The sequence below is a fragment of the Scyliorhinus canicula genome, chromosome 26 (assembly GCF_902713615.1).
Source record: "Scyliorhinus canicula chromosome 26, sScyCan1.1, whole genome shotgun sequence".
NCBI lineage: Eukaryota > Metazoa > Chordata > Chondrichthyes > Carcharhiniformes > Scyliorhinidae > Scyliorhinus > Scyliorhinus canicula.
The window spans coordinates 21757094-21784614 of record NC_052171.1 but is presented as its reverse complement, the minus strand read 5'-3'; the positions used below and the strand labels follow the sequence as shown (position 1 = coordinate 21784614).

Sequence of the window (27521 nt, the reverse complement as noted above, 5' to 3'; positions counted from 1 at the left end):
CCCCCTCGCTCCGAATCCTTCCGCCGATAGGAACGGTTCTCCCTCTCGACTCTGTCCAGATCCTCCCGATTTTGAACACCTCTATCAAATCTCTGCTCGAGGGAAGCGGGTCCGGCTTCTCCCCATCTCCCTGAGGAAATAAAGGGCCAGCATCACGTTGGTGGAACGAGCGTGCAAACCTCGACCATGTTGCATGGCGTTCGCCCTCTGGTGATTTATTTTGCTTGTTGCGATTCTCTCGTGCACGTTTGTGGGTGAAGGCAATGCTCAGTCACATCCAATCGCCCTCGCAAGGTGGGTGGGGAAACCCAGCGAGCGGGGAGGTGAAACAGTCCGTGAAGGAACGATGAGAGGGAGGAGAGCCAGGAGGCAGACACTCTGAGGAGAGTCCGAGGGAACAGGGGAAGGAATGGTGCAGCTTGGAGCTCAGCAGTCAGGGGACGGCTCCTAACGGTTAGGCCCCGGAAGGGGAGAGGGCCTCGGGAGGGTTGAGAATCGAACGAGGTAAGGCCGAGGAGGGATTTTAATATAAATAGAGAAGTAACCCTTTCTGGAGCACCTTTCATGAACTTGGGGTGTCCTCGAGTCTGAGAGAGACTGGCCAGGACGTTACAGCCCTTCATGCTGGTGGGATATTGCTGCTGTGCTGAAATAACAGCAATTTAAACAGCCCACTGAATCTGCTAGAGTGAGGCACGCCCTGGGGTAAAATCCTGGCCTACATCTTCCCTGGCATCTAACTGATATTCCCCAGTTCGGGAAACTAAAACGTGTTGACTTACATCGGAGACTGCGATGAAGGAGTGCTTTTTCCAACGCTGCTCCTTCTCAGTAGGTCCACAAACGCCATGTGAAAACACTGGGGGTGTACTGAGGAGCTCCCTGTAGCCATAGGCTTTGCTTCAGTTGACAGAGAATGATTGCAGATTGTGCTTCGATTCCGAGTTAACTAATGGTTAGTGTTACCCCCAGGAGCCAGCCACAGTCCGATGCCAATCATGCCGGCTCTTACCAACTCTTTCCAATGCCCAGCCAATGCCGGACAGTGCGGGGAAATGGAACTCGCAGATTATCTTTCAGCACCTCTGAAAATTCAATGCCACTGCGCTGTGGCGTGTGCAGACTGCACGCTGAAGTCCAAACTCACACAAAAATCACGACTGCAAATTCAAAACGGAGATTATTTTAATGTTGCTGTGTAATAATTCTGTGCGCTGTTTAACTGGCAGGGACTCTGGGGCGTTGGAAGCTCTCCGGTGAAGTGTTGGCTCTCTGACAGCGTTGATTCAGCCCGTGTCAGCACGGCAGTCTGCGGAAGCGTGTGTGCGACATTGCCTGCCCCACACGCTGGGCCGCCCCTGTCAATGCGAGTCGGGCAGTATGAGTGTCAATCTAACAGTGAACTCTGTTTCCCAGGCTGGCTTGCGGCAGTGTATAAGCAACAGTGGTTTTCCATGCTACGCACCGAACAGGACAATGACTTGGGGTAGGTGATCACACTTGATTTCTTCACGACAAATATTCATGAAGTTAGTTTTTTAAAGTGCATCCTCCTCAACTGGGCAAGATTGAATCTTCCCACGAAATGGCCAACAGGGGCAGGAAATGTCAACGGGGGATTTGACTGCATTGAGCAGGCATTCACCTCCACGAATATACCTGCATACCTCGCACTGACACCGACGACCCAGTGCTAACCCTCTGACAGTGCGGCACTCCCTCAGTACTGACCCTCTGAAGTGCAGCACTCCCTCAGTACTGACCCTCTGACAGTGCAGCACTCCCTCAGTACTGACCCTCTCACAGTGCAGCACTCCCTCAGTACTGACCCTCTGACAGTACGGCACTCCCTCAGTACTGACCCTCTGACAGTGCAGCAGTCCCTCAGCACTGACCCTCTGACAGTGCAGCACTCCCTCAGTACTGACCCTCTGACAGTGCAGCACTCCCTCAGTACTGACCCTCTGACAGTGCAGCACCCCCTCAGTACTGACCCTCTGACAGTGCAGCATTGCCTCAGTGCTGACCCTCTGACAGTGGGGCACTCCCTCAGTACTGACCCTCTGACAGTGCAGCACTCCCTCAGTACTGACCCTCTGAAGTGCAGCACTCCCTCAGTACTGACCCTCTGACAGTGCGGCACTCCTCAGTACTGACCCTCTGACAGTGCGGCACTCCCTCAGTACTGACCCTCTGACAATGCGGCACTCCCTCAGTACTGACCCTCTGACAGTGCGGCACTCCCTCAGTACTGACCCTCTGACAGTGCAGCACTCCCTCAGTACTGACCCTCTGACAGTGCAGTACTCCCTCAGTACTGACCCTCTGACAGTGCGACACTCCCTCAGTACTGACCCTCTGACAGTGCAGCACTCCCTCAGTACTGACCCTCTGACTGTGCAGCACTCCCTCAGTACTGACCCTCTCACAGTGCAGCACTCCCTCAGTACTGACCCTCTGGCAGTACCGCACTCCCTCGGTACTGACCCTCTGACAGTGCAGCACTCCCTCAGTACTGACCCTCTGACAGTGCGGCACTCCCTCAGTACTGACCCTCTGGCAGTACCGCACTCCCTCTGACCCTCTGACAGTGCGGCACTCCCTCAGTACTGACCCTCTGACAGTGCTGTACTCCCTCAGTACTGACCCTCTGACAGTGCGGCACTCCCTCAGTACTGACCCTCTGACAGTGCGGCACTCCCTCAGTACTGACCCTCTGACAGTGCTGTACTCACTCAGTACTGACCCTCTGACAGTGCGGCACTCCCTCAGTACTGACCCTCTGACAGTGCGGCACTCCCTCAGTACTGACCCTCTGACAGTGCGGCACTCCCTCAGTACTGACCCTCTGACAGTGCGGCACTCCCTCAGTACTGACCCTCTGACAGTGCAGCACTCCCTCAGTACTGACCCTCTGACAGTGCGGCACTCCCTCAGTACTGACCCTCTGACAGTGCGGCACTCCCTCAGTACTGACCCTCTGACAGTGCAGCACTCCCTCAGTACTGACCCTCTGACAGTGCTGTACTCACTCAGTACTGACCCTCTGACAGTGCGGCACTCCCTCAGTACTGACCCTCTGACAGTGCTGTACTCACTCAGTACTGACCCTCTGACAGTGCTGCACTCCCTCAGTACTGACCCTCTGACAGTGCTGTACTCCCTCCGTATTGTCCTGCAGTTTGAGCCTGGATTTTTGTTTTTAAGTGCTCTGACGAATATTGATTGCGTTGCACGAACTTTAAACACTTTGCAATTTGTTCTGTGCAGGCCAAAGGAAATCAACAGAGAAGAGTTTGAAGTACACAGCATGCGGTGTGGGAGGAAACTAGCAAAAGACGGAGATGTAAGTGCTGTGAGTGAAGAAAGTGACCTCTTTATGAGCAGGCTTTGAACAAGTTAGAGTCAGTCTTCAGCAGCTGCCAGAATTCATTAAGTGCACAAAATCCCAGCATTGGAACAAACTGTTGAAGCCAGTGTGTAAACTGCGGTGCGGCCTCGTCTCATTCTCCATCACCCCCCCGTCCTCTTCTCCTTCTATTCTTTGCTCCTTCGTGTGTTTTTACCGAATCCCCCTTAAACACATAAACCTTATTCCCCTTGACCGCTGCCACTGGTCGCGAGTCCACACTCTCACCAATCCCTGGGTGGAGGAGGTTTTCTCTGAATTCTCCCGACAGATTACTCAGTGACACTACACTAACTGATGAGCTCCGGCTTTGTGCAAGACGAGAGAGAGAGCCTTTGCATTTATAAGCAGCAGAATGATTGATTTTTGAAAATGGTTTTCCTTTGCCCGTGCAGCGTTGAGATATTAAAATATACATTCCTGCCATGAAAGGATCCTGCAGTCTGAGTTCATCAGACTTCTTCTGCCCAAAGCCTGGTGTGGGGGACAGGGCTTCGGGATCGCAGCTCGACCAGATTTCAGATCTCGCTCGATCCTGGGTCCGCAGATTCAGGTCAAGTGGTTCGGGTGGGGTCAAGAGTGGCTTCGACAGCAGGAATGGACCAGCACACAAGTGGTGAATGGGGTAACAAGTCCAGCGCCACACTGCACTGGCGGCAGCAGTGACTTACACGTAGTTATCCCCAGGGCACGATCTGGGGACCCGGGCTTTGAATCTCAGTGTGGCAGGTGGCGGTATTTAAATTCAGTGAAAATCCTGGAATTAAATTCGATGCTGAGCGTGTAACCTTTGCCGATTGTCATTTAAAACAACAACCCCGTCTGGTTCACAAACACCCTTTGAGGAAGAAAATCTGCCGTCCTTACCCAGCCTGGCCTCCATCCAGATACATAGCAATGGCTCTCAGGGGCCCTCTGAAAGGGAGGGCAGTTCCTGGAGCAAGTCACAAACAGCATGGGCAAAGGGAACGGAAGAATGGCAAAGCAGCATGTTATTTAAATGGAGAGGGTTTGCAGAAGTCTGCAGTACAGAGGGATCTGGGTGCCCTGGTACATGACTCACAAGACGTTACGTGTGCAGACACAGCAGGCCAGCAGCACGGTTCGATTCCCGTACCAGCCTCCCCGGACAGGCGCCGGAATGTGGCGACTAGGGGCTTTTCACAGTAACTTCATTGAAGACTACTCGTGACAATAAGCGATTTTCATTTTTTTCAGCAAGTGATGAGGAAGGCAAATGGAATGTTGTCTGAAACTGCTTCTCTGATCCTGATTCTGGAATGAGGGATAAGAGGGGCGGCCTGCACTCCCTCCGAGTGTCGAAGCCGCACGCGGATGATGAGGAAAGTGGAATTGGGAAGTTTTGCTGCAGCTGTACAGGGTGTTGGTGAGGCCACATCTGGCATACTGTGGACTGCCTTGGTCTCCTTCCTGAAGAGAGGGTAGATTGTATCAGAAGCAGCTCCTAGAAGCTTCACTTGACCGATTCCTCAGATGAGGAATTGTTCCCTGTTCCGGCCTCCACTGCACTCTGGGGTAGAGTTCCACGGATTCACGATCCTTAGAATGAAGTAATTCCTCCTGGCTGGCCCGCTGGTTCTAGAATGCCCAACAAGGAGAAACATCCGCTCCACGTCTTCTTTGTCAATCCCCTTTAGTGTCTTATGTACCTCAATTAGATCTCCTCTCATTCTTCTGAACTCCAGTGCGTTTCGGCCTAAATTGCTTAATCTCACTTCATAAGAGCAGGGCAGTGGGACAAGAACAGGGAACAAAAGTCTCTTGGAGAGCTAGCCCAGGCACCAAAATGAAAATGAAATGAAAATCGCTTATTGTCACGAGTAGGCTTCAATGAAGTTACTGTGAAAGCCCCTAGTCGCCACATTCCGGCGCCTGTCCGGGAAGGCTGGTACGGGAATCGAACCGTGCTGCTGGCCTACTTGGTCTGCTTTAAAAGCCAGCGATTTAGCTGAGTGAGCTAAACCAGCCCCTGAACGAGCTCATTCCGTGCTTCATCATTCCAATTGCTTTGAAAACTGTTCAGCAAGTCGACCAAAATTGTTCGCCGCTGTGGTGATTGTACCCTGAAGGACAACACAGCAGAGTAAGGGACAGTCACCACAGAAACGGTCAGCACCTCTGTCCCCTCTCCCCTTTCCTCTTCTCTGTACTGAAGGTGGGTTGACAGCGAAGGAGGACATAGCCAGTGGTTCTGTTGGCTGGTGTTGGGGTGGACATCAGGCGAACTCCCTGCCGGTTAGATTAAAACTCCAGATCATTGAGTGCCTTTTTGGATTGGATTGGATTGGATTTGTTTATTGTCACGTGTACCGAGGTACATTGAAAAGTATTTTTCTGCAAGCAGCTCAACAGATCATTCAGTACATGGGAAGAAAAGGGAATTGAACAAAATTCAAGAAAATACATAATAGGGCAACGCAAGATATACAATGTAACTACATAAGCATTGGCATCGGATGAAGCATACAGGGTGTAGTGTTAATGAGGTCAGTCCATAAGAGGGTCATTTAGGAGTCTGGTGACAGTGGGGAAGAAGCTGTTTATGAGTCTGTTCGTGCGTGTTCTCAGACTTCTGTATCTCCTGCCCGATGGAAGAAGTTGGAAGAGTGAGTAAGCCGGGTGGGAGGGATCCTTGATTATGCTGCCTGCTTTCCCCCGGCAGCGGGAGGTGTAGATGGAGTCCATGGATGGGAGGCAGGTTTGTGCGATGGACTGGGCTGTATTAAGACGGAGATAGATAGGTTCTTGATTAATAAGGGGATCAGGGGTTATGGGGAGAAGGCAGGAGAATGGGGATGAGAAAAATATCAGCCATGATTGAATAGCAGAGCAGATTCGATGGGCCGAGTGGCCTAATTCTGCTCCTAAGCGTTATGGGAAGGAGAACACAAACTGTCCTTCATTCTCATGGCGAGAACATCGGGACAAGATGTAGTCCCCTCCTTCCCATCCCCGCAATTCATTCGAGACTCACTCGATTCCCCCACAATCCAGACATTTCCTCCTCTCGCACTGTTTAAACTCCAGCCCCCTGGTCCTCGATTCCCCCACAATCCAGACATTTCCTCCTCTCGCACTGTTTAAACTCCAGCGCCCTGGTCCTCGATTCCCCCACAATCCAGACATTTCCTCCTCTCGCACTGTTTAAACTCCAGCCCCCTGGTCCTCGATTCCCCCACAATCCAGACAGTTCCTCCTCTCGCACTGTTTAAACTCCAGCCCCCTGGTCCTCGATTCCCCCACAATCCAGACAGTTCCTCCTCTCGCACTGTTTAAACTCCAGCCCCCTGGTCCTCGATTCCCCCACAATCCAGACAGTTCCTCCTCTCGCACTGTTTAAACTCCAGCCCCCGGTCCTCGATTCCCCCACAATCCAGACAGTTCCTCCTCTCGCACTGTTTAAACTCCAGCCTCCTGGTCCTCCTTGACTGAGAGGTGAATATCCCTCAACCAAATTAAGCAGCAGAAAAGATTCCGATGATTCACAACTGGTTTAACGTGACACGATTACACAGAGTACAGAGACCAACTTCCACTGTGTTCCCTCCCAGATCCTATCCCTGCCCAGAATCTACTCCGCGACTGGGGAAAAGCCCAGCTCTCAAACACAAGCATCGCCTGCTCCCCGCCTCACTCTCCAGCATGGCCCCGTTTTCTCTAACTTCCCAAACTGTTCAGCTGGTTGCATAGAGTCTGGCTGGAAACCTGTACAGTGTGAAAATATTGAATAGCTCTATTGGTACATTTAATACCCGGTCAACTTGGGAGAGAGTTCCTCTCCCTGAATCCTCACTCCTGTTGCGATGTGGGCTCCTCGCGAGTGATGATGTTGGAAGAGGTTGTTTGCCGGGGTAACGCATTGAGAGCCACTCATTTGCTGTTTCTTCTCTGCTCCCAGTACTGTTGGCGATGGACTGGTTTCAGCTTTGGCTTTGACCTGCTGGTCACGTACACCAATCGATTCATCATATTCAAGAGGAACAGCCTGAGCCAGCCTTGCAATGGGGCCGTCAGCCTGCTCCCTCGCAGAAACATCGCCTTTAGGTAAGAGTTGGATTTGTGTCTTCAACCAAGCATGCTGGGAGATTTGACGGTGAATCTCGGAGGCTGTTATCAGAGGAACCATAATGTACATGTGCCTTTCACCTGAAATATTCCGGGAGGAAATCTTAAATCACATTGCACCTGGGGGAGTGGGCGAATAATTAATTATGTCAGATCGGTGAAAATATGCATTAGAATTGGACAATGAAGTGGTTTCTGTTTTGAGATTGGTGCTCCCCATGTCTGGGGCCGGGTCACAGCGGGAATATTCAGATCCCCGATTTGAGCAACGTTGCGGAGCCTCACGGTGGTGGCTGAACGATCGGTGCCAGTGCCGACAGAGCCGTGTTTCTCTCCTCCTGCTACGCCCAACTCCCCCCATTACCACCACCACCTCTCGAGTCCTCCTCACACACACACACACACACACACACACAACCAACTTTCCCCACAATGCCACTCCCCACAAATAACCTCACAGCATCGTCCAAGGATAATGTGAAAGTAAATGTCAGGAAACAAACTTTCAGTTCTTGTCCACCCCGTTCTGATATGTGATTCCTGGGCGGGAGCAGTTCCTGTAACAGCACCCCAAGGCTCATACTTGTCCAACTGGAAGCTAGGTTTTGCTACAGTAAACATGTGGTGGTGGTCACACATCAGGAAGGTGGCAGTGCAGTTTCATTCTGCCGGGAGAATTTGATCCGGCCTGCTCAGGTGTAGGTGCAGTCATAGAACATAGAACATAGAACGATACAGCGCAGTACAGGCCCTTCGGCCCTCGATGTTGCACCGACATGGGAAGTCAAAAACTAAAGGCCATCTAACCTACACTATGCCATTATCATCCATATGCCTATCCAATAAACTTTTAAATGCCCTCAATGTTGGCGAGGTCACTACTGTTGCAGGTAGGGCATTCCACGGCCTCACCACTCTTTGCGTAAAAAACCTACCACTGACCTCTGTCCCATATCTATTACCCCTCAATTTAAGGCTATGTCCCCTCGTGCTAGCCACCTCCATCCGCGGGAGAAGGCTCTCGCTGTCCACCCTATCCAACCCTCTGATCATTTTGTATGCCTCTATTAAGTCACCTCTTAACCTTCTTCTCTCTAACGAGAACAACCTCAAGTCCATCAGCCTTTCCTCATAAGATTTTCCCTCCATACCAGGCAACATCCTGGTAAATCTCCTCTGCACCCGTTCCAAAGCTTCCACGTCCTTCCTATAATGAGGCGACCAGAACTGTACGCAATACTCCAAATGCGGCCGTACCAATTGCAGTGTGATTCTTCAGGATGTTTATCGATCTGAACGGAAAGGTTCACTTCCTGCCGTGACAGTGAAGTTAGGGTCGGAGAGCCTACGATGATCGAAACACTGCACCAAATAACCCCGGGCAATTGCTTCGCAGGTACTCGTCTGTGAAAGGAAACTGCCCATCACTTTGTGTCTGTGAAATGGAACTCACCACAGTCCCAGAGGCCTCTCTCCCCTTTGAGAGCTGACTGATGGCGATTGAACCTCAGGCAAGGTGGAGAAGGAGGAAACCTCAGCCGGTACGGGGAATTGAACCCGCGCTGTTGGCGTCTCTCTGACCCCCAGTCGGTTAGCTCAGTGGGCTGGATGGCTGGTCTATGAGGCGGAGCAATGCCAGCAGCGCAGGTTCAATTCCCGTACTGACTGACGTTATTCATGAAGGCCCCACCTTCTCACCCATGCCCCCTCGCCCCTCCCCGCCTGAGGTGTGGTGACCCCCCCCCAGGTTGGATCACCACCGCAACATAACCGTGATGCTGCCGTACCCACGTTACATGGCTCAGGGCCTACGGATGAGGGAAGAATTGAGCAGAGTGATGAAGATCCAGCCGGCAGCCTGGACAAGTTCGGTCTCCGCTCCAAACTAAGTCCGACTCGACGTGTCTTATCGTCTCTGCCTCTCCCGGGACCTCATACAGCCTCTCCAGAGGATCCTGATTACAACCTGCTATCGGTGAATTCGCCAAAATGATACCCTGGGGAAGAATAATCAAGAATCTTCACTCGGTGGCTGTCCCTGCTTGTTGCTTGGAGCTGCACCATTTGAGGGGATGGTTCCATGGATCATTGTGCATCTTAGACTGGGTGACAGTCTCAGACAGCCTGGTGTACTCCAAGGGACCCGCCACTCTGTATCTCTGTGCGATTAACCGTCATGCATAGCAAGGAGGAGACACTTTCCTTTGTTCACAAATACCTGTGCGGGGTCACAGCAGCAAAGGCAGGATTTTCTACTCTTTCCCCAAATGATGACGTAAAAACCGCTGGTGCTTGACTTGCATATCGACCCGTTTTCTTATCTTTCAATAAATGTTCAAAATTCTCACCCTTGTTTTCAAATCCCAATGTAATCCCGTCCCTCCCTATCTGGGTGACCGCCTACCCTCGCCCCGACAACCCTCCCAGATCGCAGAGCTCCTTCGATTCTGGCCCCGAGCGCAACACCGATTTTAATCACTCTGCCGTCTGCAGGCGTGCATTCAGCTGCCAGGGCCTCAACCTCTGTAATCCCCCTCCCTCAACCTCTCGATCTGTCTCTCCACCCTTACAATGCTTCTTAAAACCTACCTCTTGGAACTTTGCCTATTTTTTATGTGTCTTGGTGTCGATTATGTTTCCGTGGGGCAGTGAGAGATCTCCCTACCTCTGGGCCAGAACCTCTGGCTTGAGTTCTATTCCAGGACTTGGTGACCAGGGAAGGTGTGTTCATGACGTGATCGAACAGGTTGATTATCGGCCTGTTAATCCTTTGGGTACGTCTGATGGCAGCCGGTCAGAGAGGGAGAGTTTCCTGGTCTGCCAACACTGCAGAAAGCAACGATAAACGCTGCAGTGCTTTGCAAAGCTTAATGATGGACCATCCAGTGGACGTCCATGGTTACCAGTGCTCTCCACGTGTGTGTTACCTGGAGGAGGAGGAGGAGGAGTAAATGCCTTCAGCATGTCAAGGATGCTGAGTTAGAGGTACCGCTTGTTCTGATGTCCTGGTGACATGCCGTGGGACTGTCGTAACAACAATGCTGTAGGACTTTGGCACAGAACAACAGGAGCAGACCATTCAACTCTTCAAGCCGTCCCTGAGGTGGCACGTTGGCACTACTGCCTCACAGAGCCAGGGACCTGGGCTCGATTCCGACCTCGGGTGACCGTCTGTGTGGAGTTTGCACCTTTAATAATAATAATCTTTATTAGTGTCACAAGTCGGCTTACATTAACACCGCACTGAAGTTACTGTGAAAATCCCTCCAGTCACGCATTCGGCGCCTGTTCGGGTACACAGAGGGAGAATTCAGAATGTCCAATTCACCCAACAAGCACGTCTTTCGGGACCTGTGGGAGGAAACCGGAGCACCCGGAGGAAACCCACGCCGACACGGGGAGAAAGTGCAGACTCCGCACAGGCAGTGAAGCAAGCTGGGAATCGAACCAGGGACCCTGAAGCTGTGAAGCAGCTGTGCTTCCAACTGTGCCACCCTGCTACCTTCTCCCCGTGTCTGCGTGGGTTTCCTCCGGGTGCTCCGGTTTCCTCCCACAGTCCAAAGTTGTGCAGGTCAGGTGGATTGGCCACATTAAATTGAACCTTAGTGTCCAAAGATGTGTTGGTTATTGGGTAGGGCAGGGGAGTGGACTTGGGTGGGGTGCTCTTTCAGAGGGTCGGTGCAGACACGATGGGTTGAATGGCCTCCTATAGAACTATAGAACAGTACAGCACAGAACAGGCCCTTCGGCCCTCGATGTTGTGCCGAGCAATGATCACCCTACTTAAACCCACGTAACCTGTATACCCGTAACCCAACAATCCCCCCATTAACCTTACACTACGGGCAATTTAGCATGGCCAATCCACCTAACCCGCACATCTTTGGACTGTGAGAGGAAACCGGAGCACCCGGAGGAAACCCATGCACACACGGGGAGGACGTGCAGACTCCACACAGACAGTGACCCAGCCGGGAATCGAACCTGGGACCCTGGAGCTGTGAAGCATTGATGCTAACCACCATGCTACCGTGAGGCCCCTTGCGCACTGTGTGAATTCTACGATGAGCCTTCCCTGTTATTCAGGAAGATCGTGGCTGATCGCAGACCGTTCCTTGGATCGTAGAACTCTGCCGATCTTCGATTTGAAATGATTAGCTGAATGGTGTGTGAGCTTCATCCAGAAAGCGGAGTGCTGGAACGATTATTCATGAAGAGGCTCCCTCACCTGGTGGCAATAAATGTGTTTGTAACAATGAAAGTGATGTCTGCCTTGGCATCGCTAAGTTGATTTATCACCTCTCCATCCAAATAATGATGCAGTGTACAGAGACAGCAAATCCTGGGTGTCTCTGGCCTTGATTGCAGTCTGTCACGGCTATGTCACAGGGCAATGACTGAACCTGCTGCTTATTGAGGCGAAGGATGAAGCTGGAGTAGTGAATATGTTAGCGCCTGATATTTACTGGGAGTGCAGAGCTAGTTTGTATTTTGTTTAATGCTGCGGAGTTGAGTTCGCTCATTCCAGCTCCAGCAGGTGACTGACGCGGGAATGATATGCGGTTCACACATCCAATGCGCTGTTGATAAAATTGTAGCAATATTGGCTTTGTTTAGTGCGGGCAGGAGGGGACTGAGGGAGTATTCAGTCATCAGGAATGGCAGGAGCACATTGGCAGTGAAACGTGTGTTCGATGAAACTTGGATGAAATCTGCCTTTGCCACGAGCTGACATCAGATTCTCCAAGTCGGCAATTTTGATGGGCGTGTTCGGCACTTCGAATGAGATAAAGGTCCCGCTAAAATACCGACCAAGAGAGTTTCAGTGAGGAGAAATGAGGTCTCGGAAAGCCAATCGGCTCTTTGTCTCTGGCCAGAATACCCTTCATTGCACCTTTTCACATTCTTCCTTTCAAACAGTGTTCTACTCCCTCCCTCAAGAGCCACTGCTATGAAAACATTCCGTGTTTCAATAACCCCTCTGTCGAAACAATATTTCCAACCTGTCCTTCATTGGGCGGCACGGTAACACAGCAGTTAGCACTATTGCTTCACAGCGCCAGGGTTCGATTCTCGGCTTGGATCACTGTGTGAAGTCTGCACCTTCTCCCCGTGTCTGCGTGGGCTTCCTCCGGCTGCTCCGGTTTCCTCCCACAGGTCCCGGAAGATGTGCTTGTTGGGTGAATTGGACATTCTGAATTCTCCCTCTGTGGACCCGAACAGGCGCCGGAATGTGGCGACGAGGGGCTTTTCACAGTAACTTCATTGCAGTGTTAATGCAAGCCTACTTGTGACACTAAAGATTATTACTATTATTAATGTTCGGCCCATATCCCCCCTTGATTCAATGAACAAAGACACTCTTCTCTCAGGACCTTCCGTGGGTCTCAAACCTGGACAGGTTTGGCCCCCACCCCCACTTAATCCTCTTTCCCCCAATGAAAATCGTCCCAATTTTCCAAACTTTCTGACAGGTCCGGAAGGTATTTCACCCGCTGTCGATGATATTGTGGTGGGCCTCAACCCTACATTCCTGCCGACCCCCTGATAACCTTTCACCCCCTTGTTCATCAAGAATCTCTCCAGCTCTGCCTTTAAAACTATTCCCAGACTCTGCCTCCCCTGCCCTTTGAGGAAGAGAGTTCCCGAGACCCTCCACCCTCTGAGAGAGAAATTCTCCTCATCTCCGTCTGAAATGGGCCACCCCTTATTGACCCCGAGTTCTAGATTCTCCTACAAGAGGAAACATCCTCTCCACACCCACCCTGTCAACGCCCCTCAGCATCTTAGATGTTTCAATCAAGTCGCCTCTCACTCTTCGAAACTCCAGTCAGTGCAAACCCAACCTCTCCAACCTTTCCTTATTATACAACCCGCCCATTCCTGATATTCGTCTGGGAAAATCGTTTCCAATGCAGTCACATCTTTCCTTCAACACCGTGCACATTACTCCAGAGGTGGTGTCCTCATTGTCCTGTACAACTGAAGCAGAACCTCCCGACTTTTAGAATCAATTCTCCTCACAATGAATGATAACATTTGCTATTTACTTGCTGTACCTGCAGACTAACCGTTTGTGATTCATGTACTGAGATCTCTCTGCGCCTCAGAGCTCTGTAATCTCTCACAATTTAGACAATGAGCTTTTTCATTCTTCCTGACAAAATGGACCATTTCATATTGGCACACATTATCCTCCATTTGCCAGATCTTTTCCCACTCGTCCAACCTGCCTCTATCCTTCTGCAGCTCCCTTACGTCCTCTTCACAACTAATTTTCCTACCCACCTTTGTGTCATCAGAAAATCTGGCATCCATCCCTTCATCCAAATCATTTCTATAAATTGTAAAGAGTTGAGGCCCCAGCTCTGATTCCTGTGAGACACCAATCAGCACATCCTCACCAACCGGAAAACACTCATTTATGTCTACTCTCTGTTCCCTGTTAGCTAACCAGTCTTCAATCCATGTCAATATGTTACCCCCTACACCAGGAGCTACTGTTGTACCCAATAACCTTTGATGTGACACCTTATCAAATACCTTCTGGAAATCCAAGTACAGTACATCCACTGGTTCCCCTTTATCCACAGCACAGGTTATTTCTTCAAAGAACTCCAATAAATTGGTTAAACATGATTTCCTTTCACAAAACCATGTTGACTCTGACCGATTGCCTTCAATTTTCCCAAGTTCCCTGCTATAATGTATCTGATAATGGCTTCTAATATTTTGCCTTTGAGATTAACTGTCCTGAGGTTTCCTGCTCTCTGTCCCCCTCCCTTTCGGAATAAAGGTGTTACATTTGCTATTTTTTAATCTAATGGAGCCTTCCCTGGATCTACATAGATACATAGAACATACAGTGCAGTAGGAGGCCATTCGGCCCATCAAGTCTGCACCGACCCACTTAAGCCCTCACTTCCACCGTAACCCAATAACCCCTCCTAACCTTTTTGGACACTAAGGGCAATTTATCACGGCCAATCCACCTAACCTGCACGTCTTTGGACTGTGGGAGGAAACCGGAGCACCCGGAGGAAACCCACGCAGACACGGGGAGAACATGCAGACTCCACACAGACAGTGACCCAGCCGGGAATCGAACCTGGGGCCCCGGCGCTGTGAAGCCACAGTGCTAACCACTGTGCTACCGTGCTGCCCGTTAAGTTCTCCATCTGGGAAGTTTTGGAAAATTAAAACCAACACATCAACTATCTCATGAGCCTTTTTAGGCCCTCGGGGTGAAGTCCATCTGGACCAGGGAATTGGTCAGCCCAACACATTGCTCAGTACCCAGGTGGCTGAGTTCCTCCCTCCCTTCCGTTTCCTGATTTACAGCTATTCCTGGGGTGTTCATTGTAATCTCGAAAGTGAAGTCCGATGCAAAATACCCGCTCAATTCATCTGCCCCCTCTTTATTATCCATTCCCCAGACTCACTTTCGTCAGCACCTACTCTCACTTTGATAACTCTTTTCATTGCCAAATATTTATAAAAGTTCCTCCCCCTCTGTCTTTACATTTCGAGCCAGCTTTCTCTCATACTCCAGTGCTCCAAGGTGTGAGAGAGATGGTGGGGTGGCGTGGGGACAGGGCGGTGGATTGAATCCCACGCATGTCTTCGTGGGTATCAAAAGTGCCGAGCAGAAGGAATAGATAAATAGCGCCCCATTCTCTACCCTTCTTCCCCCTTCCCTGCTGCCCACTTTTCAGACAAGATGGAAGTGATAGCACGGGAAAGGGAACAGAGATTTACCAGGATGGCGCCTGGGCTGGAGAGTGCTAGTTATGGTGAGAGATTGGATAGACTGGGGTTGTTTTCCTTGGAGCAGAGGAGACTGAGGGGGGGACATTATTGAAGTGCATAAAGTTATGAGGGCATAGGTAGAGTAGACAGGAAGAAACTTTTCCACTTGATGAAGGGATCAATGACCGGGGAGGATGATTTAAGGTAAGGGGCAGGGGGTTGAGAGGGGATGTGAGGAAAAACCTATTGACTTCATAATGCCTGCGAGTGTGATGGGCAAGAGCTGCTCAGAAATGCAGAGATGCAGAATAATCCTGGAATAATCGTGTCCAGGTACCAGGAGGATTGCCTCTGAAATGGAGCAGAGACTCGGGAACGCGAGGCCTGGAATGTTCCAAACTAGAGCGAGGAGATTGAGGAAGATCGGACTGAGAAACGTAGAGTTTCGACAGTGCAGCCTGGGACTGATGCTGACCTGATCTTGCTCTCCATCAATGCTCTCTTGCAGATTGAGGCTGGCATCCTTCGACAGCAATGGGAAGGTGATCTGCAGTCGGACAGTGGGCTACCAGATTCTATCACTGGAAAAGGACCAGGTAAGATGACTGGTACCTGGTGGGAGGGAAATGTGGAACTCTGCAGTCTCAATATAAATCCCTCCTCTTATTGAAAAAACTCTGCTTTACGAGGCGTTAGCGCAAGAATTATGAACAGTAATTTATACGACACAGGAGCAGAATTAGGCCACTCGGCCTATCATAGAGTTACATAGAATTTACAGTGCAGAAGGAGGCCATTCGGCCCATCGAGTCTGCACCGGCTCCTGGAAAGAGCACCCTACCCAAGGTCAACACCTCCACCCTATCCCCATAACCCAGTGACCCCACCCAACACTAAGGGCAATTTTGGACACTAAGGGCAATTTAGCATGGCCAATCCACCTAACCTGCACATCTTTGGACTGTGGGAGGAAACCGGAGCACCCGGAGGAAACCCACGCACACACGGGGAGGATGTGCAGACTCCGCACAGACAGTGACCCAAGCCGGAATCGAACCTGGGACCCTGGAGCTGTGAAGCGATTGTGCTATCCACAATGCTACCGTGCTGCCCTATTGAGTCCGCTCTGCCATTCAATCATGGCTGATATGTTTCTCATCCCCATTCTCCTGCCTTCTCCCCATAACCCCTGATCCCCTTATTAATCAAGAACCTATCTATCTCTGTCTTTTTTTTTTATAAATGTTTTTATTCAGTTTTCGTATTTTATATTGAACAAATTACAAATTGTTAGGAGAGAGAAACAAAAAAAAAACAAACAAAAACAAACACGCAAAAATTAACATACATATTTACAGGTAAGCATCTTCGTAGTAGTAACTGCGCCCCCCCCCCCCCCCCCTCAACATGTTTATTTAGCTTGGTTTTGGGCCTTAGCTAGCCATCGAACCCCCGTAACGAACCTGTAGCCCCCCCCCCCTCCCGCTACCTTCCCCCGACTATTCTTCCTCTTGTACATTGGCCACAAATAGGTCCCGGAACAGTTGCATGAATGGCTCCCACGTTCTGTGGAAGCCGTCGTCCGACCCTCGGATGGCAAATTTGATTTTCTCCATTTGGAGAGATTCCGAGAGGTCGGACAGCCAGTCCGCAGCTCTGGGCGGTGCTGCTGACCGCCAGCCAAACAGGATTTCTAACGGCGGGCGATCAGGGAGGCAAAGGCAAGGGCGTCTGCCCTCCTCCCCAGGAATAGATCTGGCTGTTCTGAAACCCCGAGACCGCCACTATCGGGCATGGCTCCACCCTCACTCCCACCACTGTTGGACATTACCTCGAAGAAGGCTGTCCAGTACTCCACGAGTCTGGGGCAAGACCAGAACATGTGGGCGTGGTTTGGGCCGGGCCTCTTTGGCACCGTTCACATCTGTCTTCCACCTCCGGGAAGAAACCTACTCATACGGGTTTCTTGTTAAGTGGGCTCTATGTACCACTTTTAGTTGCGTCAGGCTGAGCCTTGCGCACGTGGAGGTGGAGTTGACCCTATGCAGTGCTTCGCTCCAGAGTCCCCACCCGATCTCCATCCCAGGTCGTCCTCCCATTTCCTCCTTGTTGCATCCAGTACGGTGTCGTCCCTATCTACCAGTCGGTCATACATGTCACTACAGTTCCCTTTCTCTAGGATACTTGCGTCCAGTAGGTCTTCCAGTAGTGTCTGTCGTGGCGGTTGTGGGTACGTCCTTGTCTCCTTTCGTAGGAAGTTTTGAGCTGCAGGTACCGTAGCTCGTTCCCCCCAGCTAGCTGAAATTTCTCTGTCAGTTCGTCCAGTGTTGCGATCCTGTCGTCCGTGTATAGGTCCCTGACTGTCAGTGTCCCCCCGTCCTGCCTCCACCTTTTGAAGGTGGCGTCGGTCAGTGCTGGTTTGAACCTATGGTTGTTGCAGATGGGAGCCCTGTTCGACATTTTGGTCAGGCCAAGTTGCTGCCGCAGTTGGTTCCAGGATTGGAGGGTGGCTGTCACCACTGGGCTGCTGGAGTGTTTTTTGGGTGGGGATGGGAGTGCTGCCGTGGCGAGGGCCCGGAGGGAGGTTCCCATGCAGGAGGCCTCCTCCGCACGCACCCACTCAGCTTCTGGCTCCTGGATCCATCCCCTTACTCGCTCGGCTGTTGCTGCCCAGTGGTAGAATTGTAGATTCGGGAGGGCTAACCCTCCCCTGGTTTTGTTTTTTGTATGACCTTCTTTGGGATCCTAGCATTTTTAACCCCCCCATACGAACGCCATGATGAGTTTGTCCAGCGCTTTGAAAAAGGCCTTGGGGATGTAGATCGGAATGGATCTAAAACAGGAAGAGGAACCTGGGCAGTACGTTCATTTTGATCGTCTGAACTCTCCCCGCGAGGGAGAGCGGGAGTGTGGTTCCATCTTTGCAGGTCCTTTTTAACTTCCTCCGTCAGGCTGGTGAGGTTCCATTTGTGGATCCCTTTCCAGTCATGGGCTATTTGGATCCCAGGTAGCGGAATTTATGTCAGGCTTGTTTGAACGGCAGCCCCTTTAGTGCTGCCCCCCCCCCCCCCCCCCCCTTGCGGGTGTAATGGGAAGATCTCACTTTTGCTCATGTTGAGTTTGTAGCCCGAGAAGGCTCCAAACTCTTTCAGGAGCGCGATGATTCCGTCCATGCTGCTTTGTGGGTCCGAGATATAGAGGAGCAGATCATCCGCATAGAGTGAGACTCTGTGCTCTCTACCTCCCCTTCGGATCCCCCTCCAATTTTTTGCTGCCCTGAGCGCGATTGCTAGCGGTTCGATTGCTAGTGCGAACAGCAGCGGGGACAGTGGGCATCCTTGTCTGGTGCCCCTGTGCAGCTGGAAGTATTGGGAGTTGGTATTGTTGGTCTGTACACTCGCCATGGGAGCGTTGTACAGGAGCTTTACCCAAGCGGTGAACCCTGTTCCAAGCCCGAACCGCTCCAGTACCTCTATGAGGTATATCCATTCGACTCTGTCGAAGGCCTTTTCTGCGTCCAGGGAGACGATCACCTCTTGTGTTCTCTCCCCGGAGGGGGTCATTATCACGTTCAGCAGGCGCCTGATGTTCGCGGTCAGCTGTCTACCTTTGACAAAGCCCGTCTGGTCCTCTGTGACCACCTCAGGTACACAGTCTTCTAGCCTTTTGGCTAGGATTTTGGCCAGTATTTTGGCGTCTGCGTTCAGCAGAGATATGGGTCTGTATGACCCACATTCCGTTGGGTCTTTGTCTTTCTTAGGTATCAGCGAGATTGAGGCCTGTGCTAACGTGGGTGGCAACGTGCCCCTAGCTAGCCAGTCTGTGAACATCTCCCGCATGTGCGGGGCCAGCGCTGTCGCAAATTTTTTGTAGAAGTCCGCCGGGAATCCGTCCGGTCCCGGCGCCTTCCCCGCCTGCATGGAGCTAATGCTCTCCATGATCTCTCCCAGTGCTAGTGGTGCTTCCAGATCCCGTTTTCTGCCCTCTCCCACAACTGGTATGTTCAGTCCGTCAAGAAACCGGTTCATCCCAGCCTTCCCCGTTGGGGGCTCTGAGGTGTACAGCTCTTGGTAGAAGGCCTTGAAGGTTTTGTTAATCTTCTCTGGTTCTGTTTCCAACGTGCCTCTGGTATCTCTGATTTGCGCAATTTCTCTGCTGGCTGCCTGCTTTCTCAGCTGGTGTGCCAACAGGCGGCTGGCTTTGTCTCCGTGTTCGTATAGGGCCCCGCGTGCCTGGCGGAGTTGGTGTACTGCTTTCCTGGTGGAGAGCAGGTCAAAGTTCCTTTGTAATTCTTTTCTCTCCGCCAGGAGTTCTACAGTCGGGGCCTCGGAGTATTTATGGTCTACCTCCAGTATGGAGTCGACCAGCTTCTGCCTAGCCACCCTTTCCTCCCTATCTCTTTGCGCTTTGTAGGCTATGATTTCCCCTCTTAGTACGGCCTTAAGCGCTTCCCAGAACGTGGAGGATGAGACCTCCCCGTTTTGGTTGATCTCAGTGTACTCCGCTATGGCCTGCGCTATCCTTTCGCTGAAGGCCTTGTCAGCTAGTAAGGCACCGTCCAACCTCCATTTGGGGCGCTGGGCCCTTCCCGTCTCTAGCCGCACATCCATGTAGTGTGGAGCGTGGTCTGATATCACAATTGCGGAGTATTCCACCTTGTCTATCTCTGGAAGCACCGTTTTCCCCACCACAAAGAAGTCAATTCTGGTGTACACGTTGTGTACTGGGGAGAAGAAAGAGAATTCTTTCTCCCCCGGGTGGGCGAATCTCCAGGGGTCTACTGCTCCCATCTGCTCCATATAGTGGCTGAGTTCCCTTGCCATGTTTGAGGTTTTCCCCGTTCTGGGGTTTGATCTGTCCGTCGTTGGGTCCTGTACACAGTTGAAGTCCCCCCCCATGATTAGTCGGTGCGTCGCTATGTCCCGGGATTTCTGCCATGGTCTTTTGGATGAAGCTCGTGTCGTCCCAGTTGGGCGCGTACACGTTAACTAGAACTACCGGCGCCCCATCCAGGGCCCCGCTGACCATGACATACCGTCCCCCTGGGTCCGTAACCGTCTTTGTCGCCCTAAACATTGTCCTCTTGCCAATCAGGATCGCCACCCCCCCTGGCCCTTGCCCCATAACAGGAATGATAGGTTTGTCCCACCCAGCCCTTTCTTACCCGCAGTTGGTCCTGCTCCCTCAAGTGCGTCTCTTGGAGGAAGACTATGTCGGCCCTCATGTTTCTAAGGTGGGTGAGGACTCTAGATCTCTTCACTGGGCCGTTAAGTCCCCTTACGTTCCAGGTGACTATTCTGGTGGGGGGCTTCTGCCCCCTTGCTCCTGTGGGGTTAACCATATTTGTCCGGTGGACGCGCCCCTGCCCTCTGGGGTTTCCCTATGTTAGGGGGCCGTCCAGGATGTCCACTATCACTGCTCTCCCCATGCGGTCGGGTCCCTGCGCTCCGGGGTTCCCCCTTGTCCCGGGGACACCCGCCATGGCCGTCCACTTTGTGTCCGCCACGCGGGTAGTCCCCTGCACTCCGGGGGGCCCCTTCACCCACAGACCGTACTGGGTGGGTGCTTGCAGCAGTTCCCTGTTTCGAGCCCTTGTCTGTGGCACTTTGTGGCCCTATTCCCTTACTGGCCTCTTTTGTCCCTTCGTCCCTGCGTTTCCCCTCCCTGGTCTCTCGCCCCCCGGGGGCCCCCCCCCCCCCCCGCTCTATCCCTTTCGGGGATACCCCTGTGTACCCCTCCATTGCCCCTCTCTCCCCCATTCCTGTCCCCATTTGCTCTCCCACCTTTGATGGGTGATCCCCCCCCCTCCCCTGCCTGGCGCCTTCCCCCCTGTTGGGGGTGCGCTGCGGCCCTGCTCTGTTGCGCGCCCCCTTCGCTAGCTTTCCTGCTAGCACGGTGGCTCCCCTCTCGGAGGTTGCTGTCCCGCTTCCCCTCTCCCCTCTCCAGTACTCCCGTTCCCTCGTGCCGGGGCCTGGCCTCCCACCTGGAGCGGGCCCTAGGGCATTGGGTTGTTTTCCGTTCTGGGTGTTCCTGCCAGGGGGGAGGGGGCTGGCTTTGCCTCGCCCCTCCCCACCCCCCCCGTCGGCATGACGTGTCTCCTTGCCATGGGCCCCTCGTCCCTACTTCCCATGGCGTTTTTCCAGCCCGTGCTCCTCGACGAATCTATTCGCCTCGGCAGGGGCTGTAAAGAAATATTCCTTGTGTTGGTATGTGACCCAGAGTTTTGCTGGGTACAGCATACCAAAACGTACTTTGTTCTTATAGAGAGCTGCTTTCGCTCTGTTGAACTCCGCCCGTCTCTTAGCTATGTCCGCTCCAAAATCCTCGTAGATTCGGATGGCGTGCCCGTCCCAATTGCAGGCTCTATTCTCCTTGGCCCAGCGCAGGATTGTCTCCCTATCCCGGTACCGGTGCAGTCTGGCTATAACTGCTCTCGGTTTTTCCCCTTCCTTGGGCTTCGGGCGCAGTGACCGATGAGCTCTGTCCATTTCCGGTGGGGTGGGAAAAGTTTCCCGCCCCACTAAGGAGCCCAGCATCGCAGCCACGAATGTTGTGGGATTTCTACCCTCTATCCCCTCTGGCAGGCCCACTATCTTAATATTTTGCCTTCTCGAGCTGATCTCCTGGTCGTCTACCCTGCCCTTCAGGCTCCCCTGTGTTGCACTCAGTTTCACCATTCCCCTCTCCAGGGATATGACCCGGTCGCTCGCGTCAGTCGCTGCCTTCTCCAGCTCTTTAATGGTTGCCCCCTGGGCTTCCAGTATCTTCCCTTGGGCTTCCAGTATCTTCCCTTGGGCATCCACTTTCTTCTCCAATCTGGTCAGAACCTGCTGCACCCCTGACATGGCCCTGGTCACTGCTGCCTGTGCTGCGGCCTCTGCGTCTGCTTTTAACTCTGCCTTGAATGCCTGCAGCTGCTCCCTCACCACCTCGGCAAAGGCTTCCTTCCAATTCACGCCCCCCTCTAACCCCAGGGGAGAGGTTGCCCCGCCCGTCCAGCTCTTCTAGATGCGGCGAAGCATCCTTCCCGCCGCTTCGCGTGTTGACTCGTTCGCCCGAGCTGGCTTTCCCTTTGCCCAGTCTACTTCCGGTGCCCCCTTTCTCTTGGCTCCCTTCTGGCACTTTTTTCTCCCCCTTCCCCTTCATCTTTTCTTCTCTCCTTGTTCTTCTTTTTCCCCCTTTTCCGCACCCTATTTTTATTTTATTTATTATTATATATCTATATATGTATATATATATATATATATATTTTTTTTTTTTAATTTATTTCCCCTACCCCTTTTCTCTTTACCAGTTTTCTTTTGGGAAGAACAGAAATACAAGTCTCTTTTTTCTTTTGTCTTCTTTCCCCACTCAACCAGGAGAGAGAGTCCCTTTGTCTTTGCCACGTGGTGGTCACAGCAGTGGGGGGGGGGGGGGGGGGGGGGGGATGGGCGAGTGGGCCGGTGGTCGCTGCTGGTTGGGGGGGGGGGGGTGGTCGCTGCTGGCTGGGGGGGGGGGGGGGGGTTGTGTCCCCGCTGCTGGCTGGGGGGGGGGGGTCCCCGCTGCTGGCTGGGGGGGGGGGGGAAAGAGAAGAGGGGCCGCCGCCGCCGCACCGCTCCTGGCCCGCGTGGGGGGGGGGGGGGGGAGAGAAGAGGGGCCGCCGCCGCCGCACCGCTCCTGGCCCGCGTGGGGGGGGGGGGGGAGAGAAGAGGGGCCGCCGCCGCCGCACCGCTCCTGGCCGCGTGGGGGGGGGGGGGGGGGGGAAGAGAAGAGGGGCCGCCGCCGCCGCCGCACCGCTCCTGGCCCGCGTGGGAGGGGGGAGAGAAGAGGGGCCGCCGCCGCCGCACCGCTCCTGGCCCGCGTGGGGGGGGGGGGGAGGGAGAGGGGATGGACCTGCTGCTGTTGGGCCCCCCTGTCGCCGCTCCGCTGCCGCTCCGGCTCCTCCGCTCCGGCTCCTCCGCTCCGGCTCCTCCGCTCCGGCTCCTCGGCTCCGGCTCCTCCGCTCCGGCTCCTCGGCTCCTCCGCTCCGGCTCCTCGGCTCCTCCGCTCCGGCTCCTCGGCTCCTCCGCTCCGGCTCCTCGGCTCCGGCTCCTCGGCTCCCGCTCCGGCTCCTCTGCCGGCGCTCCTCCTCCGCCGTCCGGCCTGTCGGGGGGGGGGGGGGGGGGGGGGGGGTTGTTCTTCTTGTCTACCGCTTGCGGGAGCCCCTCTCCCTGCGACCTCCTCGCTCGCCGCCCGGAAGTCAAGTCTCTCTATCTCTGTCTTAAAGACACTCAGTGATTTGGCCTCCACAGCCTTCTGCGGCAAAGAGTTCCACAGATTCACCACCCTCTGGCTGAAGAAATTCCTCCTCATCTCTGTTTTAAAGGATCGTCCCTTTAGTCTGAGATGGTGTCCTCTGGATCTAGTTTTTCCTACAAGTGGAAACATCCTCTCCACGTCCACTCTATCCAGGCCTCGCAGAATCCTGTAAGTTTCATAGAATCATAGAATTCACAGTGCAGAAGGAGGCTATTCGGCCATCGTGTCTGTACCGGCCCTTACAAAGAGCACCCCACTTATGACCACGCCTCCACCCTATCCCCTTAACCCCGCAACCCAACCGTTTTGGACACTAAGGGCAATTGATCTTGGCCAATCCACCTAACCTGCACATCTTTGGACTTGTGGGAGGAAACCCACGCAGACACGGGGAGAGCGTGCAGACTCCGCACAGACAGTGACCCAAATCGGGAATCGAACCTGGGGCTGTGAAGCAACTGTGCTAACCACTGTGCTAGCATGCTGCTAGCGGGATTCTACCCATGGATACTCACAGGGTTTAAGGAAGCCTGCCTACAGCGATTTATATTCAAAACCACTCAGACCCTTTCTGTGTCCGGTAAGTTTTGAGCAGTGATGGAAGCACAAAGGAGGCGTGGAAATCCGTACCTTTGTTCTCCTGCGTGGAAATCCGTACCTTTGTTCTCCTGCGTGGAATGGACACACAGATGTACTAGTGCTCAGTGACAGAGCTTTCACCAGCTGCTCACTGAGGGGTTTCCCTGGATGTATCTGGCACTGCCCTCACACTTTGTCCCAGTTGAACACCTTGGCTATAGAAGCTGGGGGTACCTCTGCTTAGATACCCAAGGGACGATCTGGCAATGTGCAATGGGATCACTCGGGGCTGGTTTAGCACACTGGGCTAAATCGCTGGCTTTTAAAGCAGACCCAGGCAGGCCAGCAGAGCGGGTTCAATTCCCATACCAGTCTCCCTGAACAGGCGCCGGAATGTGGCGACTAGGGGCTTTTCACAGTAACTTAATTTGAAGCCTACTTGTGACAATAAGCGATTTTCATTTCATTTCGGTTTTCCCAAGGCAGTTTGGCTGTTGATTGGCCACGAGATATAATTTGCTGGTGATGATTCCAAACACGTGGAAGTGAAAGAATTGGGCAGATGTCTGATTCAATCAGTCGGTTAAACTCTGGATTTGAAAACCAGGCTGGACAAGTTCACAAAATAACCATTTCATTCTTAACTCACGCGCAGAGACTGAATCCCTTTGCACGTCACGCTGGAGGAATGAAAGATTGTCGTTCTGAGTTCTCAAAAGATCAAAGAAAGACTCCCTTCCATCCTCCTCCCGTCATCTGTTTCATTCTGATCCATGGAGAATGTATTCCATGCTGGAAGACCTGCCCTGCTTCTCTTCAGGCCTCAGAGATGTCCATTGAACAGACAGACTGACTTAAATGTCTCAATTGAAAGGCAGCATCATCTGAACACTGAGCTCCAGATTGACTGTGAGTCCGCATTCAGAAGATCCTAACCTTCCCCCCCAATTCATCCCAAATCATAACTTATTCCCAGATCTGGGTGGCACAGTGATTAGCACAATTGCTTCACAGCGCCACGGACCCAGGTTCGATTCCCGGCTTGGGTCACTGTCTGTGCGGCGTCTACACATTCTCCCCGTGTCTGCGTGGGTTTCCTCCGGGTGCTCCGGTTTCCTCCCACAAGTCCCGAAAGACGTGCTTGTTTGGTGAATTGGACATTCTGAATTCTCCCTCTGCGTACCCGAACAGGCGCCGGAATGTGGAGACTAGGGGCTTTTCACAGTAACTTCACTGCAGTGTTAATGTAAGCCTACTTGTGACAATGAAGATTATTATTAAGATTCCCAACTTATTCCATAACTGTCAAAATCACCCCGAATCCCAAGTCATCCCAAGCCCCGGCTGACTTTTATTTTCAGACAGATCGGATCAGCAGGTTTGTAATAACACAGAGTATCCATGTTTGCCAGCCTTTATTAAGCTCGCTCTTGTTACCATGCTCCCCACTCTGTTGCTTACACTGGTTTGTGTTTGAATGCAGGAACAGATTGTACTGAATCTGGACAGCAGGCTCCTGATGTTCCCACTCTACATTTGCTGCAATTTCCGTTACACGTCAGCAGAGCCAAAGCCTGAACTTGATGAGCAGCCGGTAGACGGTGAAAACTGAGAGGCCCTTCAGGAATCTCTGTCCCCGAGCGGCTTCGCCCTGCTTTGAAATGGTGGCGGAAACTCCTGCCAGTTCACTACTCCCTGGGGAAATGCCATCCACAACTACCGGCTGCCCTGGTTTGTACAGCCTCCTGCGGCGTGTATTGCCACCTGGCATGATCAGGCTGCAGGGGAGACTTGCAGTGAAGCGTGTGGAAGCTGGCAGTATCGGGAATGGGGGCGTGCTTCCAAAGCAACCTGTCCGTGCCTCACTGTCTCCAAAATGCAGGTGTCGAAGGTGCGACCAAGTTTGCAATCGGGCTGACGTGTGCTGCTGTTGGGCGACTGTATTGTTTATACACCGACCTTCAACGGGAACTTAAACGCGCCTCCCTCCCTCCCCCAGGCTTCTTCCACACAGCCCCCCCCCCCCCCCCCCCCCCCCCCCCCACCCGAGCCATCGCTGATGCCTCCTCCTTCCTGGGACTTGTGCACGGACAGCCCTGACGTTCCAGCTCCCAATTTTCCAAAACCAGCTGGGGAGAGGTTGACGGCGGACGACAGAGCGGAAGGTGATGGGGGCTGAATTCAGCAGACGCTGCCGGTTTACTGGCTGGCAGCCGAGACGATTGCGTGCGCACCCCTCCCCGCACCACCCAGACAGCGGGCATTGAGTGGGGGGGGGTGTCACCCCTGGGACCCAGGCAGCTATGTGCGGCTGTGGAGGGAGTGCGGGCCGCTCCTCTTACCCCCTCATTCCAGAATCAGGATCGGAGAAGCAGTTTCAGACAACATCTTGACATCTTGCTCGTCTGGGTCACCAAGAACAGCCTTCCTTCAACCCCCGTTCGACACAGCCCTCAGCTCCTGGCAGAGCTACACAGCCCTCAGCTCATGGCAGAGCTACACTGCCCTCAGCAGGTAGCAGATTGGAAATACAAGTGTTACTTTTTTTTTACCAAAAGGTATCGACCCATCTCAGACTGTCCAATCCTACAGTGTAAATAAATACAAATTCCACTCAGTTCACCTGAGCGTGTGGTAAGTTGGATGATATTAGAATGGGTTTTTCCCCTCTGTGCCTCCGACAGCGAGAGTGAGGAGAACGTGGATCAGATGTCCCATTCTGAACAGTTTGCAGCATTGAATTGCAAAGTTTGCTTTGTGTGTGAGCGACACGCTGTATTGGGGAGCCATTAAAGAGTTTAACCCTGGTCACCGTTTGCTATTTTTCGTGAGGAGTCCAGCCGAAAGGGATTCATTGCAGTGAGCGGCTCGAGAGGGGAGAGAGAGTTCAAGGTCAGCTTCAGCACGGTGGAGGTGTGGCCCTTGCGATCACTCTGTGGCCGGATCGTACCACTTCGGGAGGTGGGGGGGTGGGGGGGGGGGGCTGATTGAGAGGTTGGGCTGCAGTGTGCAGCAAAGACAGGATTCTGCAGGAGGTCCCCCATCGATTCTGACCTGCCTCCCTCCCTCCTCTGTAAAACTCCCAGCTCCCAGCCTCACTGTTAACTGGCCCAGATTTTAACTGTCTTCTCCAGAAGCACTGACAGCACTTTGCACTTGTACAGCCCCGTTGTTGTTGTAAAATGTGCCGAGGAACTCCGACCGTACGATAACACATCACATTTGACGGTATGGAGACGTGAGGACAGATGACCAAAATCATGGTCGAGGAGTTCAGGAGGAGAGAAAGGGGCGGAGAGGTTTCAGGAGGGGATTCCTGAACCTGGGGCCCGGCAATGGTGGAGCAATGAAAATTGGGAATACTCGAGGTCGGAGTGAGAGGGATTGAGGGATCCTGGATGCAGTGAGCTTCAGGCCA

General features: G+C 52.9%; 1 protein-coding gene across 1 annotated transcript; it reads left to right on the top strand.

Moving 5' to 3' along the window:
- Window positions 1-1113: 1113 nt before the first annotated feature.
- On the top strand, window positions 1114-26914 carry LOC119957497 (germ cell-less protein-like 1). The gene is made up of 5 exons (XM_038785601.1): window positions 1114-1486; window positions 3271-3346; window positions 7329-7474; window positions 15753-15840; window positions 25587-26914. The coding sequence occupies exons 1-5, from the start codon at window positions 1365-1367 to the stop codon at window positions 25713-25715; spliced, it is 561 nt and encodes a 186-aa protein (XP_038641529.1). The 5' UTR covers window positions 1114-1364; the 3' UTR covers window positions 25716-26914.
- Window positions 26915-27521: the final 607 nt, after the last annotated feature.

Coding starts and splice junctions, on each gene's coding strand:
- LOC119957497 (XM_038785601.1), top strand. CDS start 1,365: ATGCGAGTCGGGCAGTATGAGTGTCAATCTAACAGTGAACTCTGTTTC. Junction 3,347..7,328: donor AACTAGCAAAAGACGGAGAT/GTAAGTGCTGTG, acceptor CTCTGCTCCCAG/TACTGTTGGCGATGGACTGG. Junction 7,475..15,752: donor CGCAGAAACATCGCCTTTAG/GTAAGAGTTGGA, acceptor GCTCTCTTGCAG/ATTGAGGCTGGCATCCTTCG.